The 26,109-nt window shown below is 39.7% G+C and overlaps 1 protein-coding gene across 1 annotated transcript in view; it reads left to right on the top strand.

Moving 5' to 3' along the window:
• The window catches only part of LOC142140410 (leukocyte surface antigen CD53-like), a 30,129-nt gene extending 15,394 nt beyond the window's left edge, over positions 1-14,735 (top strand). The window contains exons 4-8 of the mRNA XM_075198169.1: positions 3,325-3,399; positions 7,239-7,337; positions 10,158-10,265; positions 13,230-13,313; positions 13,937-14,735. Coding sequence (XP_075054270.1) covers positions 3,325-3,399; positions 7,239-7,337; positions 10,158-10,265; positions 13,230-13,313; positions 13,937-14,008 — 438 coding nt within the window. The 3' untranslated portion in view covers positions 14,009-14,735. The remainder of the gene's footprint in view (positions 1-3,324; positions 3,400-7,238; positions 7,338-10,157; positions 10,266-13,229; positions 13,314-13,936) is intronic.
• Positions 14,736-26,109: the final 11,374 nt, after the last annotated feature.

Below are 26,109 nucleotides of genomic sequence, written 5' to 3'. Positions count from 1 at the left end.
TATTATATATTTATTTAATATTACACTTAATTCATGAAATGGATTAAATACTATAATCATGCCTATATTTGAGTCATAAATTGAAAATGAAATTCTTATAATTTGTAGTTGGCATTATGCAAATGTATCAGGGTGCGGTTTACAAAAATCGCAAGCTTTTCTGTGATTTTTTTTGTGGCTATTTGTAAGAAAGGGCAATTTGAATCCCAAAGTAAACCTGCCACTTTCAATACTGCCACGCTACAAATTGCCAACCCAATTTCTTGCCATTAAAAAAAGACAAATGCCAAATGCAAATGACAAATGCCAGAAGCGAACTTGAAACCCACTGGAAAATTAGCCAGACAAAACATGGAAACAAAGTGACTGTGGCAACCGAGATACCACTATCTCACCTGTCAGCATGTAAGAAAAAAAACCACACTAAAAAACCCTCCCTTCATTTCCTGACCAGGACGTGCTACTTAGCATCGGTACCACTATTCCAAGGGGCCACTCAAACAAACTACTTAGCATCTGCATTTTCCTGGAACCCCTGACCAGAGGGTACCATGAAAATAACAAATTAAAATAAAAATTGTGCCCCCAGCGCTTTTTATTAAACGTAATATTGCCCCCGGTTGTCTTTTTTCATATAATATTGCTCCATTCCTTAATAACTAATAAAATATTACTCCCGGTCCTAATAATTAATACAATATTGTCCCCGATCCTAATAATAAAATATAATCCCCAACACAAAGAAATAAATATATTGTGCATTTGATAAAAAAAAAGGCAAAATATATTTTCCAAGAAAATGTCAGAACTTGCAAGTTTTGGATCGATCTCTTTCATATATATAGCTCTCCCTCGTGTTCTCATCTGCAATTTTAGAAGAGAGAATGTGGGGAGGAAAGTAGCAGGCATACTGTGTTTCGAAAATCTTGTGTAGAGAGTGACTAGAGCATTAGACAGGGCGAAAGAGGGAATTAACATAGAAAACAATAGCTGGGATTATTATAATACAGTTCATGTAGATATCAGTGAGCTGAATGGTTTGCTCAACAATTGGGTGTCAGTCTGTCAGAGAGTTTAGAATAGTGTCTGCTGTTATTATAGTATATATATATTATATAGTACTATAGACATCACTCTGAACTATTATTTAGTGGAGAACGGGCTCTGGTGCTGCATGACTCTGAGTAGTACACCCCAAAACCAATATATTTCTTGCTTTTAAAATCTAAAGTGTTTCTAGTAAAGACATTTTGTGAGAGGCAGTCTCAGCGACATCTTTATTAATTGGGCAAGAAACATGGTGTTGTTTGAGTGTTAGCCGCACCCCCTGATAAACAAATATATTTCTTGCTTTTAAAATCTAAATTGTCCACTTTTTGCTAGTAGGAGTCCTGCTACTGGTGGTAAATGTACTATAATGCCTATTGCAAAAGAAAGTGCCCAACACGGTCATGCATTCAATGCACCGCCTTCTCGCTCAGAGTGTAGGTTTGTCACCTCCAAAACAGCTACATCAGTGCATGAAAAGAACACTGAGGCTGAAGAAGAACTTGGGCACAGACAGAAGAATCCTGAGCAGAGTCTAAGGGCTATATATGAGAGCTAGAAATGTGTCTGATGTTTCAGATTTTGACACCTTCCAAAATTTTTCCACCACTTGGAAATTCGAGTCTGGGTAGTAGTACTAGTAGTAATGATGATTTACACATAGAAATTTAGGATGCTACCTTGCAAATGTGCAAGAGGATGAGGGATATAATTTAAATGTGAAAATGTTATACTTGAACATGATAATGAGGAGAATGATGGTTGTGGTAAAGTAAGGCAAAAACTGTGGTACCACTTCATGGCCATGGCTTTAGAATTCTGGTTGTCCCTACCATCATACGTGGTCCCCAGGAGGGAAGGGGGACGGGGGGTGCAGATCTATCTAGAGATGACCTGAGGACAGTGTTATCTCTGGCCACAATTTATTCATTGTCTAAATTGGGGAAGTAGAGAATCTAATTTCTAAAGAATGTGGGTTGGTTTCTGTTAGGACAATACAAGTATAACAGTATATTACATATATCATTTGTAAGGAGGGAGAACCAAACCAAATTTTTGATGCCTCGTAAACAATTCAAAACATGCAAAGCGAAAAAACACTATAGTCAAACACTCAATCTAGTCAACATTAAACGAACAAAGTGTCAATTTACATAACAAGCAAAGAAACACAATTAAGTGGGTTTACTTAAGGCAGTTCAAGGAATCAGTATATATCTGGACCAAACTTTTGACAAAGTGAATTTTATTAAGGTAGTTCGATATGTCAGTCTGTAAATCTATTCTTAACCCACCATTTGACACAGCTCTGAATTGTAGATTGAAACACTGACTGCTTTTATCAAATGCACTTTAACAAGCATGGATGTCTAACTAGATGTGTACATGTACCTAACTATATTATAATTTTATGGGAATTGGGGCTGATTCAAAGCTCAGTGATGAAGTTGCTTTATGCTTGGAATTACAATGGCTCTTTTGAGCGCTTTGTCTGGTACCCTGGATTGGTCTGGGTCTGATAAAAGCACGAATCCTGGGGGGGCAGTGCTCATTGCCATGTATTAGCTGTAGAATTACCACAGTTATCCAAGGAGTGGGTGGAGCGATAAAATGAACCACAACTGGTTTCATGATCCAAGGACAATTCCATTTTGCACCACTTTTCTTTTCTGCCACTGCTGTGTGTTAATGTTTCCTAGATGTGCTAGGAACTGCCGTGTGTTTGAGTCATTGCTTTGTCGCTTACCATCCAGCCAGGTCGCTGCAGTCTTTGTTTGAAAGTTTATGAAAATAATATGGTGACCTGTGAGATGGTCAAAATTGACTGCAAATGAGTTGAAATTAGTGTTATTGAGGTTAATCATAATGTAGGGGGATAAAAAAAAGCAAAAATATGTGATTGTAGGAAAAAAAATAGGGATTTTAGAAAAAATTGGGTTCCAAAACCAAAACCAAAACACAAAGTTAATCCAGATCCAAAACCAAAACCAAGACCAGAACACGGGGGTCAGTGAACATCTCTAATGATAACTATCAGCAGCACTTCGGTTGGTGATACTTTGATTAGCAACGAGACTGTTAGTTTCATAGTATACCTTTATGACATCTGCATGCTACACTGCGGAAAGACAGTTCCAGAAATATATATGATAGGCACAATAGACTGGTTAGAACTGCGCTTAGGCAAAAAAATGTGTAGTAAGTGGTAACTTTTGTTCTTATAATTATCAGTAAGTTGAAAACTGATGAGTAACTATTTGTTTCTGTCTGTCTTAGTTCTTTATTCTGCTCCTGCTGATTCTGTTAACAGAAGTTATACTGGCAATCATTCTCTTTGTGTATGAAAAAGAGGTAAGATATGTGATATATTTTATAATTTCCATTTTATACTCTTAGGGCTTCAATTAGAGGCTTATTTATCACTGTCATTTTCTCTCACCTCAAAATACCAATTAAAATTTGCTAGGGCAGCTGAGTGATACTCTCATATAGTCTACCTCTGACAGACCGACAGACTTCTGCATTATTCGCTGTCTGTAGAAGCCCTGTCTCTTGCTATGGCAGATTACATTATGAAACTGTTGACTGTCAGCAGTGTGTTGATGGCCTTGTCGCCTCTCACTGTTTCTAAGGGGTATATTTAAGATGCACTGCTTAATATGAAAAATAGTTTTCAATCCTCATCGCATTGATAAGGATTGAACTATCTATAATATAAATGTCTAGTGGCGTGTGTTAGTCTGTCTGTCTGTGTGTGTGTGTGGAAAAAATAAAACCAAGCTGCAGCGCCACCTGCTGGGCGGAGTAATACACTGACCTACTAAATTCTTGGTGTGTGTGGGAAAAAAAATTCAGAAAGGGCTGAAATTTGGTATACTAAGATGTTTTTAATTTGTCAATTTAATTTGTTAATTGTTAAAAGTGTTTATAAAGATTTAAAAAAAATATATATATATTTCTTGAAGGAGAAGTGACAGTTGGGAGTGGTTGGTGGTTGCCGGGGGTGACCGTGGGGAGTGGTTGGTGATTGCCGGGGGTGACAGAGTGAGAGGAGCGTGATACTCAGGACCGCTGAGAGAGATCCCTGTGTCTGGATAGACATCTGGATAGATGTGGCGATGAAAATGAAGGATGAGGTGATGGAGAAGAATGATGAGGTGGTGACATGTGGACAAAACCACGTTAAAAAAGGGCGCTTACATCGGGAAGTAACGCTCTTCCCCTGAGGAGGCCTGGGCTATGGCCCAAATGCATGACAAGAACCTTTTTAACACCTTAAGTAGCTTGATTTGACTAGAATGCATGAGTATCATGCACTTGTTAACTTGTCTTTCATATTTATCAATAAACTTCAGCAGGGACAGCAGTTATGTTAAACTGCTAGCCCTGTGAAGTTTTTCACTTACATTTTCACAGCATCTTCAGTATGAAGAGAAGGGTCTTCACGGCATCTTCCTTAATTTCCTAGGGCACGTGTGCCAACCGAAAGTATCGGGCATACGCACTTGGAGCCATTGTAGTGTGACCGTGACTCATGTGACAGGGAGGGATCATATGATCCCTCCACTCATGCGCTGTGCAGCTCTGCTCTTCGGAGCAGAGCTGTCTTCAGTGAAAGTTTTCAATTATGTTAATGTACGCCAGCTTCATTTTTTTATTGATAAATAGCGTTACTGAGCACTCCCCATACACTGTTATGGGGACTGCTCAGTAAAATGACGAGAGATGCAAAAGCAACAGATATCTATGAAAACTGCTGCGATGCAATGATCATAAATAACAATTTTGCTGACATTTTCGGAGATTAACTGAGGATTTATGTTTGATAAATAGGCCCTTAAGTTTTTTATGGTGGCAAGACTCTCACATTCACAGTACATACACATCATATGTATTCTGTCTTTCCCACCAGCTTCTGTAACCAAGTACTGTGCAGTCTCTTTACTTCTCTGTCAGGATTCAGGACTTCTAAACAGGCCCCATATTCTCTTGCTGTGTTTCCCTTCCTTGTGCAGGCTCAGCAGACTTGTAGACACTTGTTTCTGTTTGCAGGTGGCTTCTCTGGGTATGGCTGCAGATCAGGCTATGGCCGTGCCTTTTCTGCTATTCACTTCTCTGCCTGTGATTTTCGTGAGCTCTAATATCATTTGCTCTATCCTCATAGCTTGAGGTTGCTGGGATTTGTGGCCTTCAGCAGCCAAGGCTGTGTTACATTGCTGCCTATTGCCTGGAACTCCCATCACCATGTCAATAGGGTGCATGGTCTGTGGAAGTACAAATGCCAGCATACACATGTACACCGGTGCAAACTTGTAGTGTCACAAGACCATTGTAAAATAAATACATATTAGTTCCACTGATGTTAAATAAATAAATAAATAAATAAATAAATACATAAATATGGCTGAAAGCCAGTGTGGCTGCATTAACTAGTGTGTGTCTAGTTTTAAGTGTGTTTAGTTACAAGTGTACTAGAATTAATATTCTTAATTAAGGAGAAGAACATGTTACCCAATTCCAGTGCTATAGATCATAATCCTACAGATCTAAGGTGCTTTTTGTTATTTGATATTTAATTTATAGTTTGCTTAATAATTTATGACTTTGTAATGTGCTATTAGTGGGGGTTTATTCACTTATTGAACAGACAGAGGCTGTGCCAGCCAGTGTGTATTTGTTACAAGGGCATACACCATTTTGTATAGCAAAGCAAAAATTACACAATGTTTGAACAATTCCCCAACAAGAGGGAAACATTCTATTAGAAAACACAGCTACATGAGGACAACATCAATCATTCACCTTCAACTCCATATTTTACTCCTAATGTTGCCATCCCTCCCTTACATCTCAAGAACTTTGTTTTGAACTCCAAATTTATATCCTTTCCACCTCAAGAAAATCTGTTTTATCTGTCAGTTTATTTCACTTCAACATCCCCTCTGTTTAATCAGCCTGCTGTTCTAATTGCTCGGCCATTCCCTCCCCCTGCAACAGCTGTTTCAGTCTTCTATATAATTCATTGTATTTTCAAGCATATTCAAAGCTTTGCCTACCATCACAAGTATGATGAGTTGTAACTGAGTCTGAACTGGAGATGGACTGGACCTTATTACTCTTCATTGAACACTTCCACCCACTCCCCCACATGGCTCCCTATATCATTACTTCATACTACAGATTCATACCTATCCCCTCTCTCTGCTGTCGCTTCCCCGTCCGCCCAGGGGCGGATCTAGAAAAATGCTGTACCCGGGGCGAGATAGGGGGGGCGATTTAGGCCCTGCCCCTTTCTAACATCTTAGGCTGCTGACGGCTGCACACTATGTGCAGGTCTGTCCAGCCGTGACAGGCAGGGACAGTGTGCTGCCCGGCTGTCACGGCTGGACGGAGTATCCACAGGTGCAGGGAAACTGGTCAGCAATTCGTGTACCACACTGGACGCTATAACTGGCAGGGAGGCCAAGCCCTCCCTGCCTTATAAACACATGTAAGCCAATGAACAGCAGGGAGCCATAGGGGTTGCAATCAGCCTCAGGAGGCTGTTATTAGATCGGGGAGAAGTGCGTCCACGAATCGGCTGTCAAACTAGCCGGGCAGTGATTGACAGGAGCAGGGAAGTGATGTCCCAGCTGTCAGGCAGCAGCCGGGACATGCTATGTAAGAGGGGAGACGAGCTGCCACAGCGCCGACTTGAGACAGAGCACCTTTTATATTTAATCTTCTTCTCATGTTCATTCATTGCATCCCAAGTTTTCAAACTGGCACTGATAGAACAATCTGTTTCCAATCAGATCATCAAAATTTTTATAGAAGTACAGACTAATTCAGGACATTAGTATACTGACCTTTAGGCAGTGAATAATCAACTCATGGGGTTGTTTACGTGAGGACAGGGCTGCATGTGACAGGAACAGTGGCAGTTGTGCAAACCTAACATGGGAATGTTTATATTGCTTGCTGTTTACGTCATGCATATTTACAAAATACATGTTTTTATACACGTGTAGAAAATCTCAGTTAGATAGTGGAAGAGTAGCGTTCCCCAAGAGCAGAGGTTTGTGTGTTTCTGTCAAACTGATACTGAAAGATTGTAATGCCAATTGCACCTCTAAACGAATGGAAATTCACCCTAATATTTTATCCTGATAATTTAATCCATTTCAATGATTCTCTCTGCTTTATTTCAGATAGAACCTTATGTAACTAAACAACTAACAACTAGTTTTGAAGATAACAAAAGACAAAGCAACCAGAATTCAACTATATGGGACATCATACAGAAAGAAGTGAGTATGCAACATAAATGTGTAAATAAATAGGATGTAATCCAAATTATTGTTAGAGATGCTCAGGCTCGGTTTTCTGAAAACCGAACCCACCCGAACTTAGGGGATCCGAGTAGGCTCGCGAGTCGGCTCGGTACTTTCGTGCGTCCTTGGATCTGAATCGAGGCAAAACGTCATTGTTGCGTTGTTGGATCTCGCGGGTTTTGGATTCCATAAGTACCTCCCTCCCCAGGAGCTCCAGCGCCATTGCTCACACAGAATCAGGGGTAGCAGTGTTCTTGTTACTTTCCATTCACCAGTGACATTGCTCACTGTTACTGTCCTTCAATATATATTCGTCCTATAGTCCATTACCAAGACAGATAACTATTACTAGTGCAAACAACCATTATGTTGACTAAACCAGTATGCATGAAAATGCAGTGCCTTAGTTGTCAGGACACTATTTAGATTACTTTTTTTTTTATCAGAGCATACCCAGTTGTGATATCCAGGCAGAATACCTTCAGAATTCCTAGTTATGCATAAAACAAAAAAAATGTGTGAAGAAATCCTAGGTCCCTTTACATGCTCAATGTGCATTCCTCTGGAGCATGCTCACTGCTTATCCCCACACTCATTTGTTGCTGATCATTGCAATCAGTAGCCAGTTTAAACCTCTACCTGAGAATACTTCCTAGCCAGGTCATTGACTTTTGTCTGTATTTCCATCCTTTAATCAGTTTGCCTGAATCCCTGTGTACTGACCCAACCTTGGAGTTGTGTTACTCTGCTTTCTGACTTTCCCCATTTGTATTCTGTGAGCTCTTGCTTCTAATCCAGCATTATTGTGTCCCAGTGTTCCTGATCAGTATCTATGGAATCTGACCTTACATCTGTTTTGTCTTTTGCTTCCTGTTATCTAGTTCTGATACTGACTTCGGCCTATTTTCTGACCTTCTGTCTCGCTTGCCCTTTATTTACTGTTATCCAGTCCTGACTCGAACTCAGCCCATTACCGCACCTTGCCTCTGGTTTGCCATTTGACCACTCTTACTGACCTTGGCCTGTTATCTGACATTGCCTCTGGTTTGTTAATTGATTACAGCTAATCACTGTAGTTTGTAATAATTATTTGATTGTCTGCTGCTCCTTTCTGAGGGCTTCTGGTAGTAACATTCCAATTACCTGGACTGTGGTATTCACAATAAAGACTAACTTTTACATATTCCTCTGACTCCGCTTGAGTTCCTGACATGAATTTGAATGAGCTCGCCAACAATGGATGTGGCAAATGTCCTAGGCTTAGGGGTTTTGATTTTGCATGTCCCAGCTGACACCCCACACCCACTTCCAGACTTATTCTCAGGAGACCCATGGTTATTCCACTTCTTTAATCAATGTTTTAGCAACACTCCAAATCAAGGTCAGTTACCTTGATATCTGCTTAAATGTTGTGGCTGACAGGTTGGCTAACTCTGTATACTTCAAGAACAATCCTCTGTTTCCCAAAGCCACGTCATTGACTTTTGTCTGTGTCAAGGATCTCACTGAGCATTGTCTGTCCATGGTCCCTGAGTGCTCCAGCATCACAGATTTGCAGCCATTTATTATTTTAGAGCTACCCAACTTTTGTTGCACTAAGAGGGGGTTTCCAGGTCTCCAGCCTACAGTATCCTGTATTCTGGATATACCAAAACAAGTAACTGACTTTTTCTATGGAGGAATTTCTGAATTTCATCACTGTGTTCAGCACTGTATGCATGTGTGCTTATGAGTACCAGACATAAAGCCAACACATAGCATAGGAATCTAAAATTCCATGGCGGTGCTTTGGACTGGGCCATTCCTCTCATTGAAACTTCCCATCATTTGCTGAACACTTTTGTAGCTGCTATAATACAGGAATTCTTGTCTCAAGCACAAAGTACAGCACTGGTCCTGCCACCCACTAGTTCCAGAGCCTGTTGCCGTACTGCTAAAAAGCAGATTCATAGTGTCAAAGAGGGATCATTATGTCACAACCAGCCTGACCAATGTCATGCACATCCCATGAACATCAGTAGAGATGCTTTTCTATATCATAGAATTGCTATGCTGTTGACTTGAGTTCGAAGCTTGCAGTTAAGATGTTAATACAAACTATAAAATGTTGCCTTTTCTTCCTGTTTTAATTTAAATGGCTACATTTTAAAGCTTCCAGTTTGCCTCAGCCTGTTTAGTGGTCCTGCCTCTGGTTTGCCCTTCACTTCCTGTTATATACTGCTTATACTAAACTCAGCCTGTTTAGTGGCCCTGCCTTTGGTTTGCCCTTTGCTTCCTGTTATATACTCCTAATACTAAACTCAGTCTGTTACCTCATCATGTAACTGGTTTGCCCTTTGCTTCCTGTTATATACTCTTGATACTAAACTCAGCCTGTCACCTCATCTTGTGTCTGGTTTGCCCTTTGCTTCCTGTTATATACTCCTGATACTAAACTCACCCTGTTACCTCATCTTGTGTCTGGTTTGCCCTTTGACTCCTTATACTATATCAGTTTGTTACCTGATCTTTCATCTGGTTTTTAATTTTAATCAATTTGTATTTATGCTGATTGTGTCTATATGTGGAGCATAAAAGCTAGAAGGCAAAGTGAGAACCTTGTGCCACCCTCTACATTTCTGCTACCTGGGACCAGAATCTCCCCTTATCTTATATGATGAATGGCCCTTTTTATTTTAGTGCAAAGTCAAGCCAGTAATATGTGTGAACTGTGTAAAATGTATGCATGTTTGTATACAATGCAGTGAGCTGTAATCTACAATAATATTTATAACCTCAAACAATATTTTTCCCTAGTTGGAATGCTGTGGAATCAATGGTTCAAAAGACTGGGAAGCAACAATTCCTCAATCTTGTTGCCGCGTAAATACTAATGTGTGCACAGTTAAAGATGTATATGAATCGGTAAGAAATATTTACAAGTATGATTATATTATAAAAAGAAAGCACATTTGGGTTACGCACACTAAGTGCCACGAGAAACAGCAATATTCAGTGAGTGCATATAATGTTTGTTTGTTTTTACCTTGGTTAGCTAAAAAGTCTGGATTGGCCCAAATACAGTACACTTCCTTGTTATGTTACTGTTATAAATAAAACAAGTGTTTCATTGCACTCACTGAATGCTACGGAAGTGAAAAGCATAAATCACAGAGGAAAGGCTCTTATGTAATGTGCAGTATTATTCTTGCAGGCTTTTCCTCTTGGCATATCTTCCCTTACGTTACCTTCCAGTTGAGCAATGTACCACACAAATTTACTACACTTGAGAGCTGTTCTTTTAAATAGGGTAGATGCCTAAAATCTATAATGTTGAAGCCAAACAGCTAGAAGGTAGAACCACTCATATTAGTACAAGGTAAAAATGAGATGGACGTTAAATGCATACAGTAGAGAAGGGGAATTACAAGCTCAGTTGACAGTGTTTCAACTGTTAGAAAATTGATGTGTAATATGCCATTTTCTGGGATCTATACAAGTGGGCTCTTGGTCTTATATTGTGATTATTCATGTTGTGAGCAGCAACCAGCCATGGACTATTGTGCTATATGTGCTTTTAATGCACTGCACTTACTTTGTGACATCTGAATTGCTAGAATGAGGCATAAAGAAAGTAAATTATTCAGGTCAGAAGGACCACTGTCTGGGCTGAATATCTGAAGCCTTGACAAAGATCAATTACCACCTCTACAACACTCAAATCTTCTCCCCAGACCTGTCCCTTTCAGTACTATCTCATTTAACCATCTCTTTGCTCTTTCCACATGGATGCTACCTAAAGCTCAATATGTCCAAAATAGAACTTGTCATCTTCCCTACTCCCAGAGTACACACCTCCCTTCAAATCTCCCTCACTGTCAATAACACCACAATTTCTTCCGTCTTCCCAGTATAACTCTCAGTCCTGACTCCTCCACTTTAGAAACATTGCCAGCATACACCCTTTTCTTACCCGACATGAAAATGTTTGACTACTACAACCTCCTGCTATCTGGCATTTCCCTCACCCATCTATCCCTACTTTAGTTCATGTTATATGATGAAGCAAGGTTGATGTTACTTTCTCACAGCTCCACATATGCCTCACCACTTTACCTACACTGGATCCCTTTGTTCTCCAGAATTCAATTCCAATTATTGAACCTTACCTACAAAGCCTTCACCACCACCCCTTTATACATCTCAAATCCCATTTCAAAATAGTCTCCTTCTCACCTTCATAGATGTACCTTAGATGATCTTTATTAGAACATACCCCATCGATGGTATTCACACTGATACACCCTCACTGCTGTCCCAATCTCCATATTAAGCCATGCTTGTGCCTCTTGTTTTAGCTGTGCCCTCTTCCACTTAGAATTTAAGCTCTCTTATGTGCAGTTGTCTCCGAACTGTCACTAGGTGCCGGAGATGGTCGCCTGTGCCTCGCCGACAGCAGCAATGAGATGCTTCCTTGTTTCACTCTGCGCACGCTATGCGTGCGCATGCACTGTAGACCTTGTGTCCATTGCTAGGCAACAGAATGCTTTCCACACTCACCTGTCGGCGGTCAGTGTGTGTGACCACTGAAATCCTCTCACCCTATCAGGGTGCATCTTGCTACATGAATAGGAGCCTCTGGCACCGCTAGGGTGCCATAGTATTGATTCACTACCTGCTCCAGCACTTACCTCTGGTACCTGAATCCTGCATACTTCGATACTGACTTGGCTTGTTTCCTCTACTGTTCTCCTGGTTTACGATTTGGTGCCTTATTGCCCAGTTTGGGTTTTACTTCTTTCTTGTTCTGACTATTCTTTGGATCCACCCTGTGTTCTGTTCTGTCCAGCTGGTTCTGACATGGAATGCTTGATTACACCTGTCTACTCCCGACACTACGCCGGTGACTGTCTAGGAGAACCGGGATCTGCGCACCCTTTACAGCAAAGCCCAAATTCCCTTGCAGGGGTCCCTGATATATACCGGGGATGTGTTAGACTCCGTGCCTCCCTGTTCAGTTGCGCCAATACCTACTAGTGGCCACCTTTGCTAATTCTGTGAAGCAGGACCCTCTTTATCCTTTGTTTTCATCTCTGCATTTATTTTGTCTACCTTGTAGGTCCCTGTTTTATGTATGTCCTGTGTTTCCCACTGTACGGTGCTGCGGAGCACTGTGGCGCCTTACAAATCTACAATAATAATAATAAGAAGCATAATAAAAGATCAAACTGAGATCTAAACAGCTGCTGCATTGTCCTTCCTTTTCATCAGGGCCCTCTTAAGAACCTCTTGGGCCCCCGGGCACAGCAGTGCACCGGGGCCCCTATATATACAAAAAAATAAATAAATGATTATATATATGGGCCCTGCAGTCCAGAAGAAAATACTTACCGTGCTGTCAGCTGGCGATCCGGCTCCCTCCCTGGTCTCCTCCTCCGTCGCGCTCCGCAATGGATGTCGGGCGGGCGTGATGACGTCACGCCCGACATGCACTGCCAGCGCGACGGAGGAGGAGACCAGGGAGGGAGCCGGATCGCCAGCTGACAGCATGGTAAGTATTTTCTTCTTTTTTTGCAAGGTTTTTTTTTTCTGCCTCCGGAGGGCCCCCCTGGGCTGCAGGGCCCCCGGGCACCTGCCCAGCGTGCCCAATGGGAAAGACGGCCCTGCTTTTCATTACTTATGGATTCATGGGCTTCATTTCTATGTGACTTTATCACTACTGTGTGCTGGTCTTTGGTAACTACAGAAGTTTTTCAGTGTGCCTATATTGCATAAAAAAATACTAGGGCCTGCTTTGGTCTCCTTACTCTTTAGTTCACAATGGAGGAAAATAAACATAACTAGATAATGCTGTTTGACTACCTATAATATGTTTGGTTTTTTCTTTAGGGGTGTGTTGAATCTTTCAAGAAATGGTTTGAAAACAACTTCCTTTATGTTGGAATAGCTATCATTTGTACTTCTGTTATTGAGGTAAGACGTTAAGAGGGTAGTGAGAGAAAAAACACCCCAGTGTCACAATTCACTCCATCTATGTAATAGTCTTGCCAAATACAGGATAAAATTAAAATTATTTTGTTATGAAAATTTTTAAAACGCAGCTAAGTGACCATTTTAGTATTGGTTTAAATTGTCATTCATGGATTTGTAATTTTTGCCAATGGCCTTTTACAAGTAGGCATTACTTTTACTATGTTTTACTTTAGACAATTAGTAAAATTAGGGCATTGGTTACAGTAAACCTTCTGTCAATGGTCATTTGTATTTAATAGTGCCTGGGACCTTCCATATTAATTTCTATGCCAAGGTAAATGAAAAAGCTGTCTGATGAACGTGGTGGAATGATTGAAAAAAAAAACGAAATTAAAATTTACCATAAAAAATGTCTATTTAATCAATTAAGAGTAATCATCTAAATTCTTCTAGATTTTAATACGTAGTATTTTAGTATATTGTTTCCATGGTAAAAAGTTTCTGACATGGTAATAATTATATAAATATTTGTAAATTACACAAAGAATCTATATGATGTGGATGACGCAGCCAAGTAACCACATGAATGTACTGTTATTTAATGATTGTAATTTGCTTTGCAGGTACTAGGAATGTCGTTCGCACTGACGCTATATTGCCACATTTCCAGAAGCAGTGGCTCGTTGAGTACATAGTGAAATAAGGACCAAGCTGCACCAGATCATCAAAAGCATCATGCATGCACTCTGGGCACTTCATAAGAAACGTTTGGGGACAGTATACTAAGCTCTGTATCCCATTACTGCAACTTACTTAACTATTTTTAATTTAAAAGGCACCTCTGGTCTATGCACAATGAAGGCAGACATTTTTTGGACTGTTGCAATATCCATTAAATGACAACTTATTAATTCACTAGAAACCAAATGACATCACTGTGCTCAATTATGTCAATGGATCTAGTAAATTGATGGGTGCATTCTTATTAATTTGTAGCGTTGGACATTCTCTAGTCAAGTGGATCGGATGCAATTTGCATCTTTTTAGCCCTGACCCATGCGGTAAAATGTCACTCCTGCGGTGGCGAGGCCTCAGTAACACAATTTGTGGTGCCACGTCTACCTCCGCAGCTGCCACTTCACCTCCTGGAAGGAAGAAAAAAAAGTTTGCAAGTATGCAATAAAAAAATATTTTTGATTGACTATGTGTCACAAATAGGGAAACAAATTGTTTTCTGGAACTAAAGGATAACATCACAAATGCACCATATATGTGCTGTGATTCCATCAGGTTCCACTTTCCAGAGTTTAGAACATCTCCCACATTGACATGCAGTGGCGCACGCAGGGGGGGTTTCTAAGTCTCTAGAAACCCCCCCTGCACTAACTAAGTGGCCACTATAGCTGCACTGTCCTATACAGCAGCCGCGGCGCTGTCAAAGAAGCGTCCGCGGCGGTGCTGTATTGTATACAGCACCGCCGCAGATGCTTCTTAGACAGCGCCGCGGCTGCTGTATAGGACAACGCTGGCGAAACGGCGCAGCAGCCCTCTCTCTCTGGTTTTTTTTTTTGGGTCGGCGGGGGGAAACCCCCCCCCGACAATCCTCTGTGCGCCGCTGACATGTATAGATATTACTGTAATAAAGAAAAAGCAGAGCAGGAATGTAACTAATTGTTATTCTATCCAATGTATTGCCTTATGCCTGTAAGTAGAGTTATAGAAGCAAACGATATGTACTTTCGCTGATATATATTGGCACGTAGCTGCCACTGCTATTATTTACTGTTTTTATATGTATTCACATATGTATTCATATATATATATATATATATATATATATATATATATATATATATATATATATGTGGCTCTTAGTCATAAGGAAACTGAGATGCAAAGAAAAATAAATATAAATTGAAACAAAAGGTATAGAGTCTGTGCATATGATCTTAAAATCTATTTTTATTAAGATGGGATATTGCTCTCTCTTCTGTTCATGCAATGAAATGTTATTGCAAATTGTGACACACTGCTAGTGTAATCCCGTGCTGTTACACTTAGGCTGGTACCCCTGACCGCTTACTATGGATAAGGGTGCTGTGGATGGATCCCCCCTGGCCTATCACATTGGCCAAAGCTGCTGGGTAGCAACAGAGCGGTGGTACTGGAGAGCTGAGTCCAACCTCAGAAACAGCCAGAGGATGGATTAGATTTAGGTTCTAATCTGCAGGTCACAGGATTACAACAATATTGAAGAAGTTGTCAAGCCTGTATCTTGAAGCAAAGTGTCATGTTTTATTTCGCTCAAGTGCCCTGACAAGGACAGTTCCACTGATTAAAGGTATCAGTGGTCAAGTCAGATGGAACATCAGAATGATACCTTTCAGTATACAAGACAGTGCTTTTTATACTGATTTGGACACAGGCTATTTTTAGAATTAGGATTCAGTGTGTTTACATAAACATGGATTTACATGCATTGCAAAACTAACAAAATTTACGCTTTTCTGTGATATCTTAAAACCTTGCTGTGATATCCTGCATCTTATAGTGGACATCAAGTCTTATTACATCTTCCTATGACCCTCACACATCAAAAGATATAATTAACATGAGATTAGCATGAGTCCTTTCTTCCAACAGTTGCAGAATACTCATTTCCTCCAAAGAAAAGGATTCCCCAGGAAAAGTTGTAAGCCCCAAACAAGACATTTCCTTACACCAAGATATACAAAAGGTTTTCAAAACAAAGGCTTATTGTATCAGATATATACATCAGAAATAAGGCATTTCCTCTAGAAACGTTAAAACAGAAAAAAAAAAATGAATTTTCTCCCCCTGGTCTCAGAAATTAAAGATTTCCCTTACCAAACTATACACAATTTCAAAAATAAGTGCATGTGCAATTATATAAATAAGCGCCCTGCGCTATTTCCGTTAAGTACATTTATACCATAAGTTATTTATAAGTGATCCAGTCACACTATGTTACTACCCGCCACAGTACTCATGACGATTCGCACTGTAGCTACTTTCTCCTTCTGAGCACCACTTACTCTGCCCTTGCTGTGCGTTTTTTTTTTAATTAATCAATCACATGATCGCAATTGCTCTATTAGCCAAGGGGCTTGCTCTAAGGGAGCATTCAGATTGGGTCTTATTACTTTAAATAGCAGGGAGAGCAAAGCCTCCCTGCCGCTTATAGCGTTTGAGCCTGCACTTTGTGAAGCCTGCTGTTTGCTGAGACATTATCTATTGATTACCTATTGCCTGACCTTTTCCATGGATATTCTCTATCTGCTGCATATCTGGACCTTTGGCTTGTCTCTGGTTATCCCTGTTTGCTGCCTACCCTCGACAAACAGTTTCTATACTGGTTTGTTTTCTGTATACCAACAACCCAAAAAATTTCTAGGATATGTGGCGCAAACCAATCACTTGCAGGTCAAAAAGACCTCACCGACACCAAGATCTGAATATACAATCACACCAACAAAATATTGAAAAGAAATTGGTGCTAGTGATTTAAAATAAAAAGGTTTCCCTAATTAGTAAAAAAAACCCATATAAAAATAGCAATATTTGAGTCTGTTTTTTTCTCACAGTTCAGAGGTAGAGAGACTTGTATAAATGTGGTTCATTCTTTATTTTGCTGTTATTTTCTTGATGTTAAATCTTTCTCATATCTCCCATAAAATGTGTATATAAAAAACAACAACAAAAATTCAAAGTGCAACCAGTATTGATTGACCGAAAATCACTACTTTAAAGTAAACAAAATGATTTTAAACAATTGTAATTGTGCTTGTCACAAGAAGTGTAAAAAACCTCTATTTTGACTGTGTGTATTGGGCCTAAGTCATTAAGGAGAACAAAGCATAAAAATGGAGTAACTTTGCACCGTGGCAAAACCATGTTGCATTGGAGGGGGAGGTCAATTTAAAATGTGGGGGCAGATTTATAGTTAGTGTAGGGCATGTCCTAGATCAACTTTAAATTTCAGTGTAAAAATAAAGCTATTAAGTATGTGTGTGCTACATAAAAAAACAGCCAGTATTTAATTTATATGCAAAATAATAAACTAATTTGTACCCCTTGCATTGTAACATGGTTTGTCCAGGAACCAAATTACTCAATTTTTTTTGCTTTGCTCTCCTTAATGACTCAGGCCCAATTGTGTATATATTATTGGTGAGTAATATTTCCTTCTTTTTGTGTATTTAGGGAAAAACATCCCTTAAATTGCCCTCTTTGATATATTGCAGGAAAAAGACATCATAAGTAAAACAATCAATATTTTATTACCAGAAATACTGGCTCAATAAACATGCATAAAATTCCACAAATCCAGCACAAGTATAAGGTGGATCTTTACCATGGAAGCACAGTCACCTTCTGATGAAAATGACAGGACGCCTGCTGGTGTTCCACAAGACCTGGGATATGATACCCCATACTTGCCAACTTTTGCAAGAAGTACTCAGGGAGAATGACGGGAGGAGGTGGGCGTGTTGGGGGTGGGGCCCAGCGGATTTAGTAAGACCAATTAGAAGCTGTGCCCTTCCCCCCAGGACCACCCAAGCACCTTCGTCCATAGCCTGGGCTGGGTGTGGCAAATGCAAACATCGTGCAGTCCCCCTGAAAAGCCACAACCAGCACCAGGCTATGGCAGGCTGAGCTGGTGACACAGACCTGGAACCCGTCAGGGGGCTCCCCTTTCAGCATGGGGCTCAATTCCCTAGGGGGCCCACAAAAAACATGAGAACAGCCTGCACCTAGGAGAATAGCACACTCCTGCCTCTTTGTGTTGGGATAATAAACGATTAAATAAATCAGCACTTTTTATTTGGCACTGAGGCACATAAAAACAAAAAACATTATTTGATTGCAAGCTCACTCTTCCCTAGTAAGCCTCTCACTAATTAACTGTCAGTAGATAGTGAGTATGTGTGTGTTCTTTCCTTGGCATATCGGTGTCGGGGTCTGTGTCCAAGCCGATACTAGTTGTGCAGTGAAGTGGGCAAGAAAGCATTTTAGTGGTTATTCAAACCTCCTTCCGAGCAGCATGAAGCGGGACATACCTGTCCTGACAGCTTGGGGCAGTGCCCCAAAATCAGGACTATTCCACCTGTTTTTGCAGCTTTGTCTGCCTGTTGCTGCAGGTGTCTCAGGCTTAATTGCTGCTTGACCGGATCCTGGTATGTTGGGGCCCTGTTTGAAAAAGAGATAGTTACTGTTCACCTACTAGAAAGCTGAGCAATGAGTTAACACTCTAGCCCCCCTTCAGCAATCAGCCCCAACATTGAGTAAACGATAGCACGCACATTTCAAAATTCGACTTCCTTCCCCACCAGTCACCTCATTGTCAAATTAATTGCATTTATGTTTAATAAATAGGCTTCCTTTAACCCTAACCAGCCCGAACATTAAATCACAATCATATTTAATAAATAGACCTCAGTCAGCTCAACATCAAATTAGTAGTAACCAAATATATATTAAATAGTCCCTACTAACCATGCGCCCCCCCGCCAAACACACACACAGACACAGCAGTCCCTAGAATAGTGACAGGCAACTTGATAAACATCTGAGGCCACATGGATGGCCATCTAACCTTCAAATAAGCTGCACATTACAATTAATCTTAGTAATAAATTAAAATAATGCATTTAAATAAAGAGTTACTGTACCTATCTGCAATAACATAACAACCTGCTGTTTTAACAAGTGTTAACTGGCAACTTTCAAAATCACAGCATTTTTAAATTCATAAATGAATGCTTACCTATCACATTCCCATGTCCATTGTGAGGGTCCAACTAAAATGATCAGTCATTTTTGTTGGAATAGAAATATACTGCAACAGCATCTATTTGCCTATGATGCATGGCTAGAGCAGGAAGGTAGTGGTGGTGGTGGTTTTGAGAAAGAGCATTGACTTCATGCCATATGGTGTAACAGAGAGAAGAGCAAACGCATAACAGGATGGTGAAACTAGATTAAATAAAAAGTTATGGGGAAGTAATAGAAGCTGTTGACATATCTGCATAGTATACACTTTACTTTTTCCAAGTACATTATTTAACTGATTAATGAAAACTCTATTCTTTGTTAATGTCACTTGGATGTTAAATATTACATAGCTGCAACCATGTACACTGCAGAGCCCAGATCTATTGACATCACTGTGCTGGGATATGCAGCAATTTCCTTGTACAGATTCAAGTTAGATCAGGGCCAATGAACTACTTTAATTAGTAAATTAAAGGGGACACATAGAGATGAATAGGATGCCAAGGATGCATAAATGGATCTAGGTGAGATAATAAACAGAGTAAATGAGTTGCACGTCAAAATTTTACTTTTGTGTACATGTAAAAATGCGTCAGTACACTTATGTTTCTGAGGCTGTATTTTGAGTTGCGTGTATTTTAAAATTCATGCAACTTTGAATGTATAGAAACATCCAGCGCAAAAGGTGTGGCCATCATCATCAACTACAGGCCGATGGGATGAACAAATATACGCCTCCTAAAATTCTTTTAAGTCAAAATCGGATACATCGCTAAGTGGCGTGGTTGACTTGTGTCTCCGTGGCCCTAGTGTACTTACACATCAAGGAAAGTTGTTCTCATGCGCAATGAACAGTGCAATACTGCAATACAAGTCGCATTTTTACAAGCTCTAAATTAGGACCAGAATGCGCATATATTGTTCTGCATATAGAATCTTGTTTTCTCTGCATAAATCTTTTATTAAAGGCAGGGCTTCCATGTATATATTTCAAGGACAGCCCCTCTTATCACATGAATATTTAACTCTCAATGATAAATTTAACGGAATTCAGACTCCTAACGCACCTAATTAACGAAATATAAGGTCATATGAGCGTTCCAATTTTTCATTTATTAATCGTAGTATTTTGTGACATAATTTGTTTCTGAAAAATTAGTTTTGAACACTATTCTGGGAGCCTTATTTAAAGAATACCTGTTGCCTATGCACAATAGAGGTTGATATCTCTGACATGAATCAATCTTTCACAAGAATGCCACCTATCAATTCATAAGGACATCAATGAAGGATTTTATCACTAATATTTATCAGACACAATCTCCTACTGAATTCACATGAATACTGGTTGAGCCCACAAAATGACTTTTAAATTATAGCTGCTTTGTTGTTTGCTCTTGCTAAGGAGATACCCATAGAACTCTGAAAAAGTGCTACAAAGTGTTCCTATCAGCATTATTAAGCAATGACTGTTACATACAAATATACATATATAGGGCCTGATTCATAAAGGAAAGTAAGTAAAAAAAAATGAGTATGTATTCTCCTGGACAAAACCATGTTACAATGCAAGAGGTGCCAATTAGTTTATTATTTTGTACATAAGGTAAGTACTGGCTGTTTATTCATGTAACGCACAAATACTTAGATAGCTTTGTGTTTACACTGAAATTTAAAGTTGATCTAGGACATGCTCTACACTAACTATAAATCTGTTCCACAATTTAAATTTACCTCCCCTCCCATGCAACATAGTTTTGCCACGGTGAAAATTTACTAATGTTTTTTGCTTCACTTTTCTTAATGAATCAGGCTCATGTAGTGCGTTGCAGACATCAAAGTGCACTTATTTTACTCAGTACCAAATGTTTTTCAATATTGGTTACCTAAAGTGTGTTTTAAGAAAAGATTACATTTATTTTGTACCATGAGCTTGGATTTAAATTTCTTAAGAATAGATCAGCATATTTTTATGAATGATTCATACTAATTTTTAACAGTTAACAACAAACAAATTAAGCCTAGGCTCATTATTTTTCAGAAGCATTAGCTGGGTCAGCAGACTTCCAGTTCACAAGGTTCAAGAGGTGGCACCAGATCATTCTGTCTTTTCACTTGCCATTGTTCATTATAAATGACTTATGTGTTGGTAAATTTTCCTCAACATCTGTTTGTTTAAACAGAATTGTGACACACCAATAGTAAATCAATATATTAAATTAAGTGGATTGCAAAGAAACTTGTCTACTAGTGATTTGCTAAAAAGTGAATCATAGATCATTAAACTCTTCAGCTCCAGTTAAAATATAGTTTAAATATTGTGGTTCAATTTTGTGAGATGGGGGAGAATGAGAGAGATGAAGGAAAGAAAGAGAGAAGCGAGAGAGGGAGAGAGAGAGAAAGAGAAAAGTAAGAGAGAGAAAAGCAAGAGAGAGAAAAGCCAGACAGAGAGAGAGAAGTGTGAGAGGTAGTGGGTTGAGAGAGAGAGAGAGAGAGAAAAGCAAGAGAGAGAAAAGCCAGAGAGAGAGAGAGAAGTGTGAGAGGTAGTGGGTTGAGAGAGAGAGAGAGAGAGAGAGAGCGAAAAGCGAGAGAGAGAGAGAGACAACTGGTGCAAAATACAGGAGCTCCATGAAATACAAACACAAATTAAATACAAACATTTGTTGAATTCCCGTTATAAATTGAGTGGAAATATGTTTTCTGCAGAAGTCCAAATGACAAAGTAATAAGTAATGTGAATAGATGGCCACAACTTCATATAATAAGGCAGCTACATTAAGTACTTAGGGGTTGATAAGCAATTAGCCAATCAGAAGCTGACAATCATCATCCTCATTGCATGTTATTGCACCCGCAAGATATAACCTCCTAAAAGGCATATCTGCAGATGCTTACTCAACCAATTATGTCACCCTTACTGTGCTGCCTATGCTTGGCCTCCCCTGCTCCAGCACTTAAGACATAAGGCAATGGAAGTCAATGATATGCAAAATTCTACATACTGTTAGATAAATTCTAGATGATAGGCAAAAGAATAAAACAGGCCGAGGATACTGAAATTCCAATAAATGTATCCCAAGGTCAATGTATGAAGCTGTGGTTTGTAGCCATGTCATGCTGGCACTTGTAGTGTCACATGTGTGCAGTATAAATGATGTCCCCATAATGAAATAATAAGTGTCACCCTCTTCATAATTATTAGCAGTCAAATAATATTGGCCCCTTAACTTCATTAAAAAATAATTTTGCAGCTTAATTTCATTACAAATTAATTTTGCCCCATAAGCTCGTTGTAAATTAATTTTGCCCCCTTAATCAATAAACAATGCTTGCCCCATAATGCATAAGGTATTTGAACGTCATGGCAAGATAGCTCAAACGTCATCTGATGGGTTTTCAGGTGACGTTTGCTAAACCACCGGTGGTTTTGCTTGAAATACTCCCAGTTTCAAGCTGCTGGATAATATATGTACATTTCCCACTAAATGACTCTTTGATGCAATGGGTCAAGTCAACATACTGTATATAATCATGTTGTTAAAGCTGCACTAAAACCTAGGTAAAATATTTTACTAAGATTCCCTTCCACTTTGCTTCAGCCCCAGGTAAAATTCTGCATGGTAATGTGACACAGCGGAAAGACCAATTGCAAGCATCAGTCTTCTTTGGCTGTGAGAGAAATTAAAAAACATGCAGGGGGCTCCGGATAGGTGATGGGACTTACATTGTATAAACAAAAACAGACATAGACCCTCTTGAACCCCAGTCTGTACATGGTGAGTGCAGAGGATCTATGTCTGTCTTTGCTTATACAATGTAAGTCCCATGACTCTTGCACCCCATTCTTTACATTAATTAATTCCAACTTGTGTCAGGTGAGTCCCAGGTTTCCCATGGCTGCTAGTGCTTGGGAAAGACTTGCCTTTACAAGCTGTGTGCAGGTAAGCCTTAAGCCCAGATAAAATAGCATAGCATTTGATCAGGCACTGTCCTTGGTTCATAGATGTATTTTGCAATCGTTTTATCAGAGATTTTGCTGGCAAATCTCTGATAAAAGGACGATACATAAGCCTTGTCTCACTGTCTATAAGTAATTTTCTACCTTCAGACAACAGTAATGTTTTGATTTGTGCAAAACCTTCTGCTACCTTTATCAAACACTTTGCTATATTTTTCAAGGTTCCCTTTTGTATAAAATCCCTGCGATATATCCAAAGCAGAAAGCATAGCTGATCTGTACTTTATCCAAGGTCAACACAAGTAAACACATGTGCCTGATGATATAAAGGATGTGGCGAGAGGTACAGGCAGAAACCAGAAAGATAAAACAGCATATTTAATTTCAGGAGGGTATGTACAAATGAATAAATTAAAGTTGTCAGAAACTTAGACTCATCTCTCCTCATTCCCACAATGTATTTATGAGGTTTCAGTAAAAGATTTAAAAATAAATCAATTATTATCTGTCATCATGCTGCCAAATACCACTGAATGTAATGCAACAACTGTTATTACTCAATCAAGGTGGGTGCCAGCAACATCTGAGACCGCCACTGTGTAAATGAGGACAGTTTTCTTTAGAAATCTCATATCTAGAAGACTAATGTGGGTTTTGAGCAAATAATACTATTTGTACTCAACTTTATAAAATGTTTTTAGCAGTGTGCATTATTGAAGATAACTTTCTACTAATACTGTTACTATCCAATTAAATCTACTTTCTTGGCATTACCTCAATATAAAAATTAATATTTTAAAAAAGAAGAAGATGTAAGACGAGTCCTAATATTAATCTAAGCATCTCAATCTAAAATTCTATTATCCCAAGACTTAAAACTGTATCTACATCTAAAAACATTCTGATCACACTCACAAATTATAAAGCTGGGAGACATCCCTTACACTGCATAATTAATACTAGTGAATATGCAAATAAAATATTCATTTCTTGTGCTTTGCTGCCATGTCGGGCAAGTTTAGAGACTTCTAATATGATTTTTGGCCAGAATCCAGTCATTCACTGATTATGTTTATTTACGAAGTGCAAAGTGCAAAAAATATATAGCCGGCCACCAAATAGACACCTACCTTAAATTGTCTAACTTCCGAAACCAATTGATGATTGCTTGCTCTGTGTTACTGCACATATCTACATGTGCCCCTATGTCTTCCAACAGCCCTGGGCCAAATATCTTAGTTATGTGTATTTGTTATATTATGTTATGTTTAATTGTGGAGAGAGCCTCTGTTTTCATAGCTACAAGGCATACCATATATAATTGGCAGCTGGATCAGTTCAGTTTACAAAGCGAACAGAACAAGAGAATTACCTCTACTGATGAAAAAAGTGATTGCTGACAGCCACATCAAATTCACTGCATTAATAATCTGCATCTAAAAGCAGCTCCTCATAGACCTATAACAAAATAGCACAAAGTGTATAGCAAACTATTAAAAAAACATATATATTTAAAATTGTTTTTTTTATGGCGCTACAAATTAAACTGCGCTGGACAGTCAGCATGCAGGTCACATGAATGCTAACTAAACAGAAAGCATTTAGTATAGGTACAAGTGGAAGATATCTAAATACAATTACAAGTAGCCCATAGTCAAGCACAAAACCTTTAAACACATACATAAAGGTTATAAATAAAACATAATGGGTGTAAACAAAGAAGACAAAGAAAGTGCAGACAAGAGACATTGAGGGGAGAGGGCTTTGGTCGTGAGCAGGGCTGCCAAGAAGAATTCAGGGCCCGGGTACAACAAATTCATGGGGCCCCCCTCATAGTGAAGTAAGCCCCAAAATTTTTTTGCGCCGCCTTACGGCGGCGCAAAAAAAATTAGGTATATGGTCATATATTCAGGGGCGTGGCTAGCCAAACGGCAGTGCAAAAATTTTGGGAGGTGCGGTCATGCATTTGGGGGCGTGGCAAACGTGCCATTGGGGCGTGGCTAACATAAAAACCACTAGGCTCTCAATTCGCCGGAGCGTCACATATGTTTAAGCACTCCTGACTTTCAGGACATCTACCACCACAGGGTAGTATACAAACAATGCAGTGTGTACACAAACAGTTCAGTCTTGGCCTACACCTTACATTGGACACAACATTCACCAAAAATTGGTATTGTCCCTACTAGAATCACAACATTTCACACACTGTGCTGCTCTCTCCTACCTGTTCTTCTCACTTTCTCCACCTGTGGCTGCTGCTTTCTTTAGTTGTGGCTTGTCCGGATCCAGAAATGTTGAAGGACCTATTTTGAAAAAAAAATGGCTACATTTAGAAAATTACAGCCAGCCCCAGCGTTAAATCAATAGCACCCACGATTAATAATTAGGCCTTCCTCCAGCTCCAATATTACAATAATGTGCCCCTTCATCATCGCCATGCCTTATGATCACACTGTGCCCTCCATGCTGTTTTTGCCCCCTTCATCTGGCTCCCCTTCATCAGACTATACTATGCTGCTCCCCCCCTTTTTCAATCCCACTGTGCCATGCCTCCCCCCCCCCTTTGTAACCCCACTGTGTCATGCTGCCCACCATTTTTTAACCCCACTGTGCCATGCTGACCCCTGTTTATTAACCCCACTGTGCCATACTGCCCCGTTTTTTAACCCATCTGTGCCCCTCTCATTTTTTCACCCCCTCTGTCATGCTGCTTTCCCATTTTTTAACCCCTCTGTGCTCCCCCCTCAATTTTTAACCCCTCTGACATGCTGCTTTCCCATTTTTTAACCCATCTGTGCCCCTCTCATTTTTTAACCCCTCTGACATGCTGCTTTCCCGTTTTTTAACCCCTCTGTGCTCCCCCCTCAATTTTTAACCCCTCTGACATGCTGCTTTCCCATTTTTTAACCCCTCTGTGCCCCCACTCATTTTTTAACCCCTCTGACATGCTGCTTTCCCATTTTTTAACCCCTCTGTGCTCCCCCTCATTTTTTAACCCCTCTGACATGCTGCTTTCCCGTTTTTTAACCCCTCTGTGCT

Source organism: Mixophyes fleayi, chromosome 2, assembly GCF_038048845.1.
Source record: "Mixophyes fleayi isolate aMixFle1 chromosome 2, aMixFle1.hap1, whole genome shotgun sequence".
Taxonomy (NCBI): domain Eukaryota; kingdom Metazoa; phylum Chordata; class Amphibia; order Anura; family Limnodynastidae; genus Mixophyes; species Mixophyes fleayi.
The sequence above is the reverse complement of the archived record's forward strand: the minus strand, read 5'-3'. Positions and strand labels throughout refer to the sequence as shown.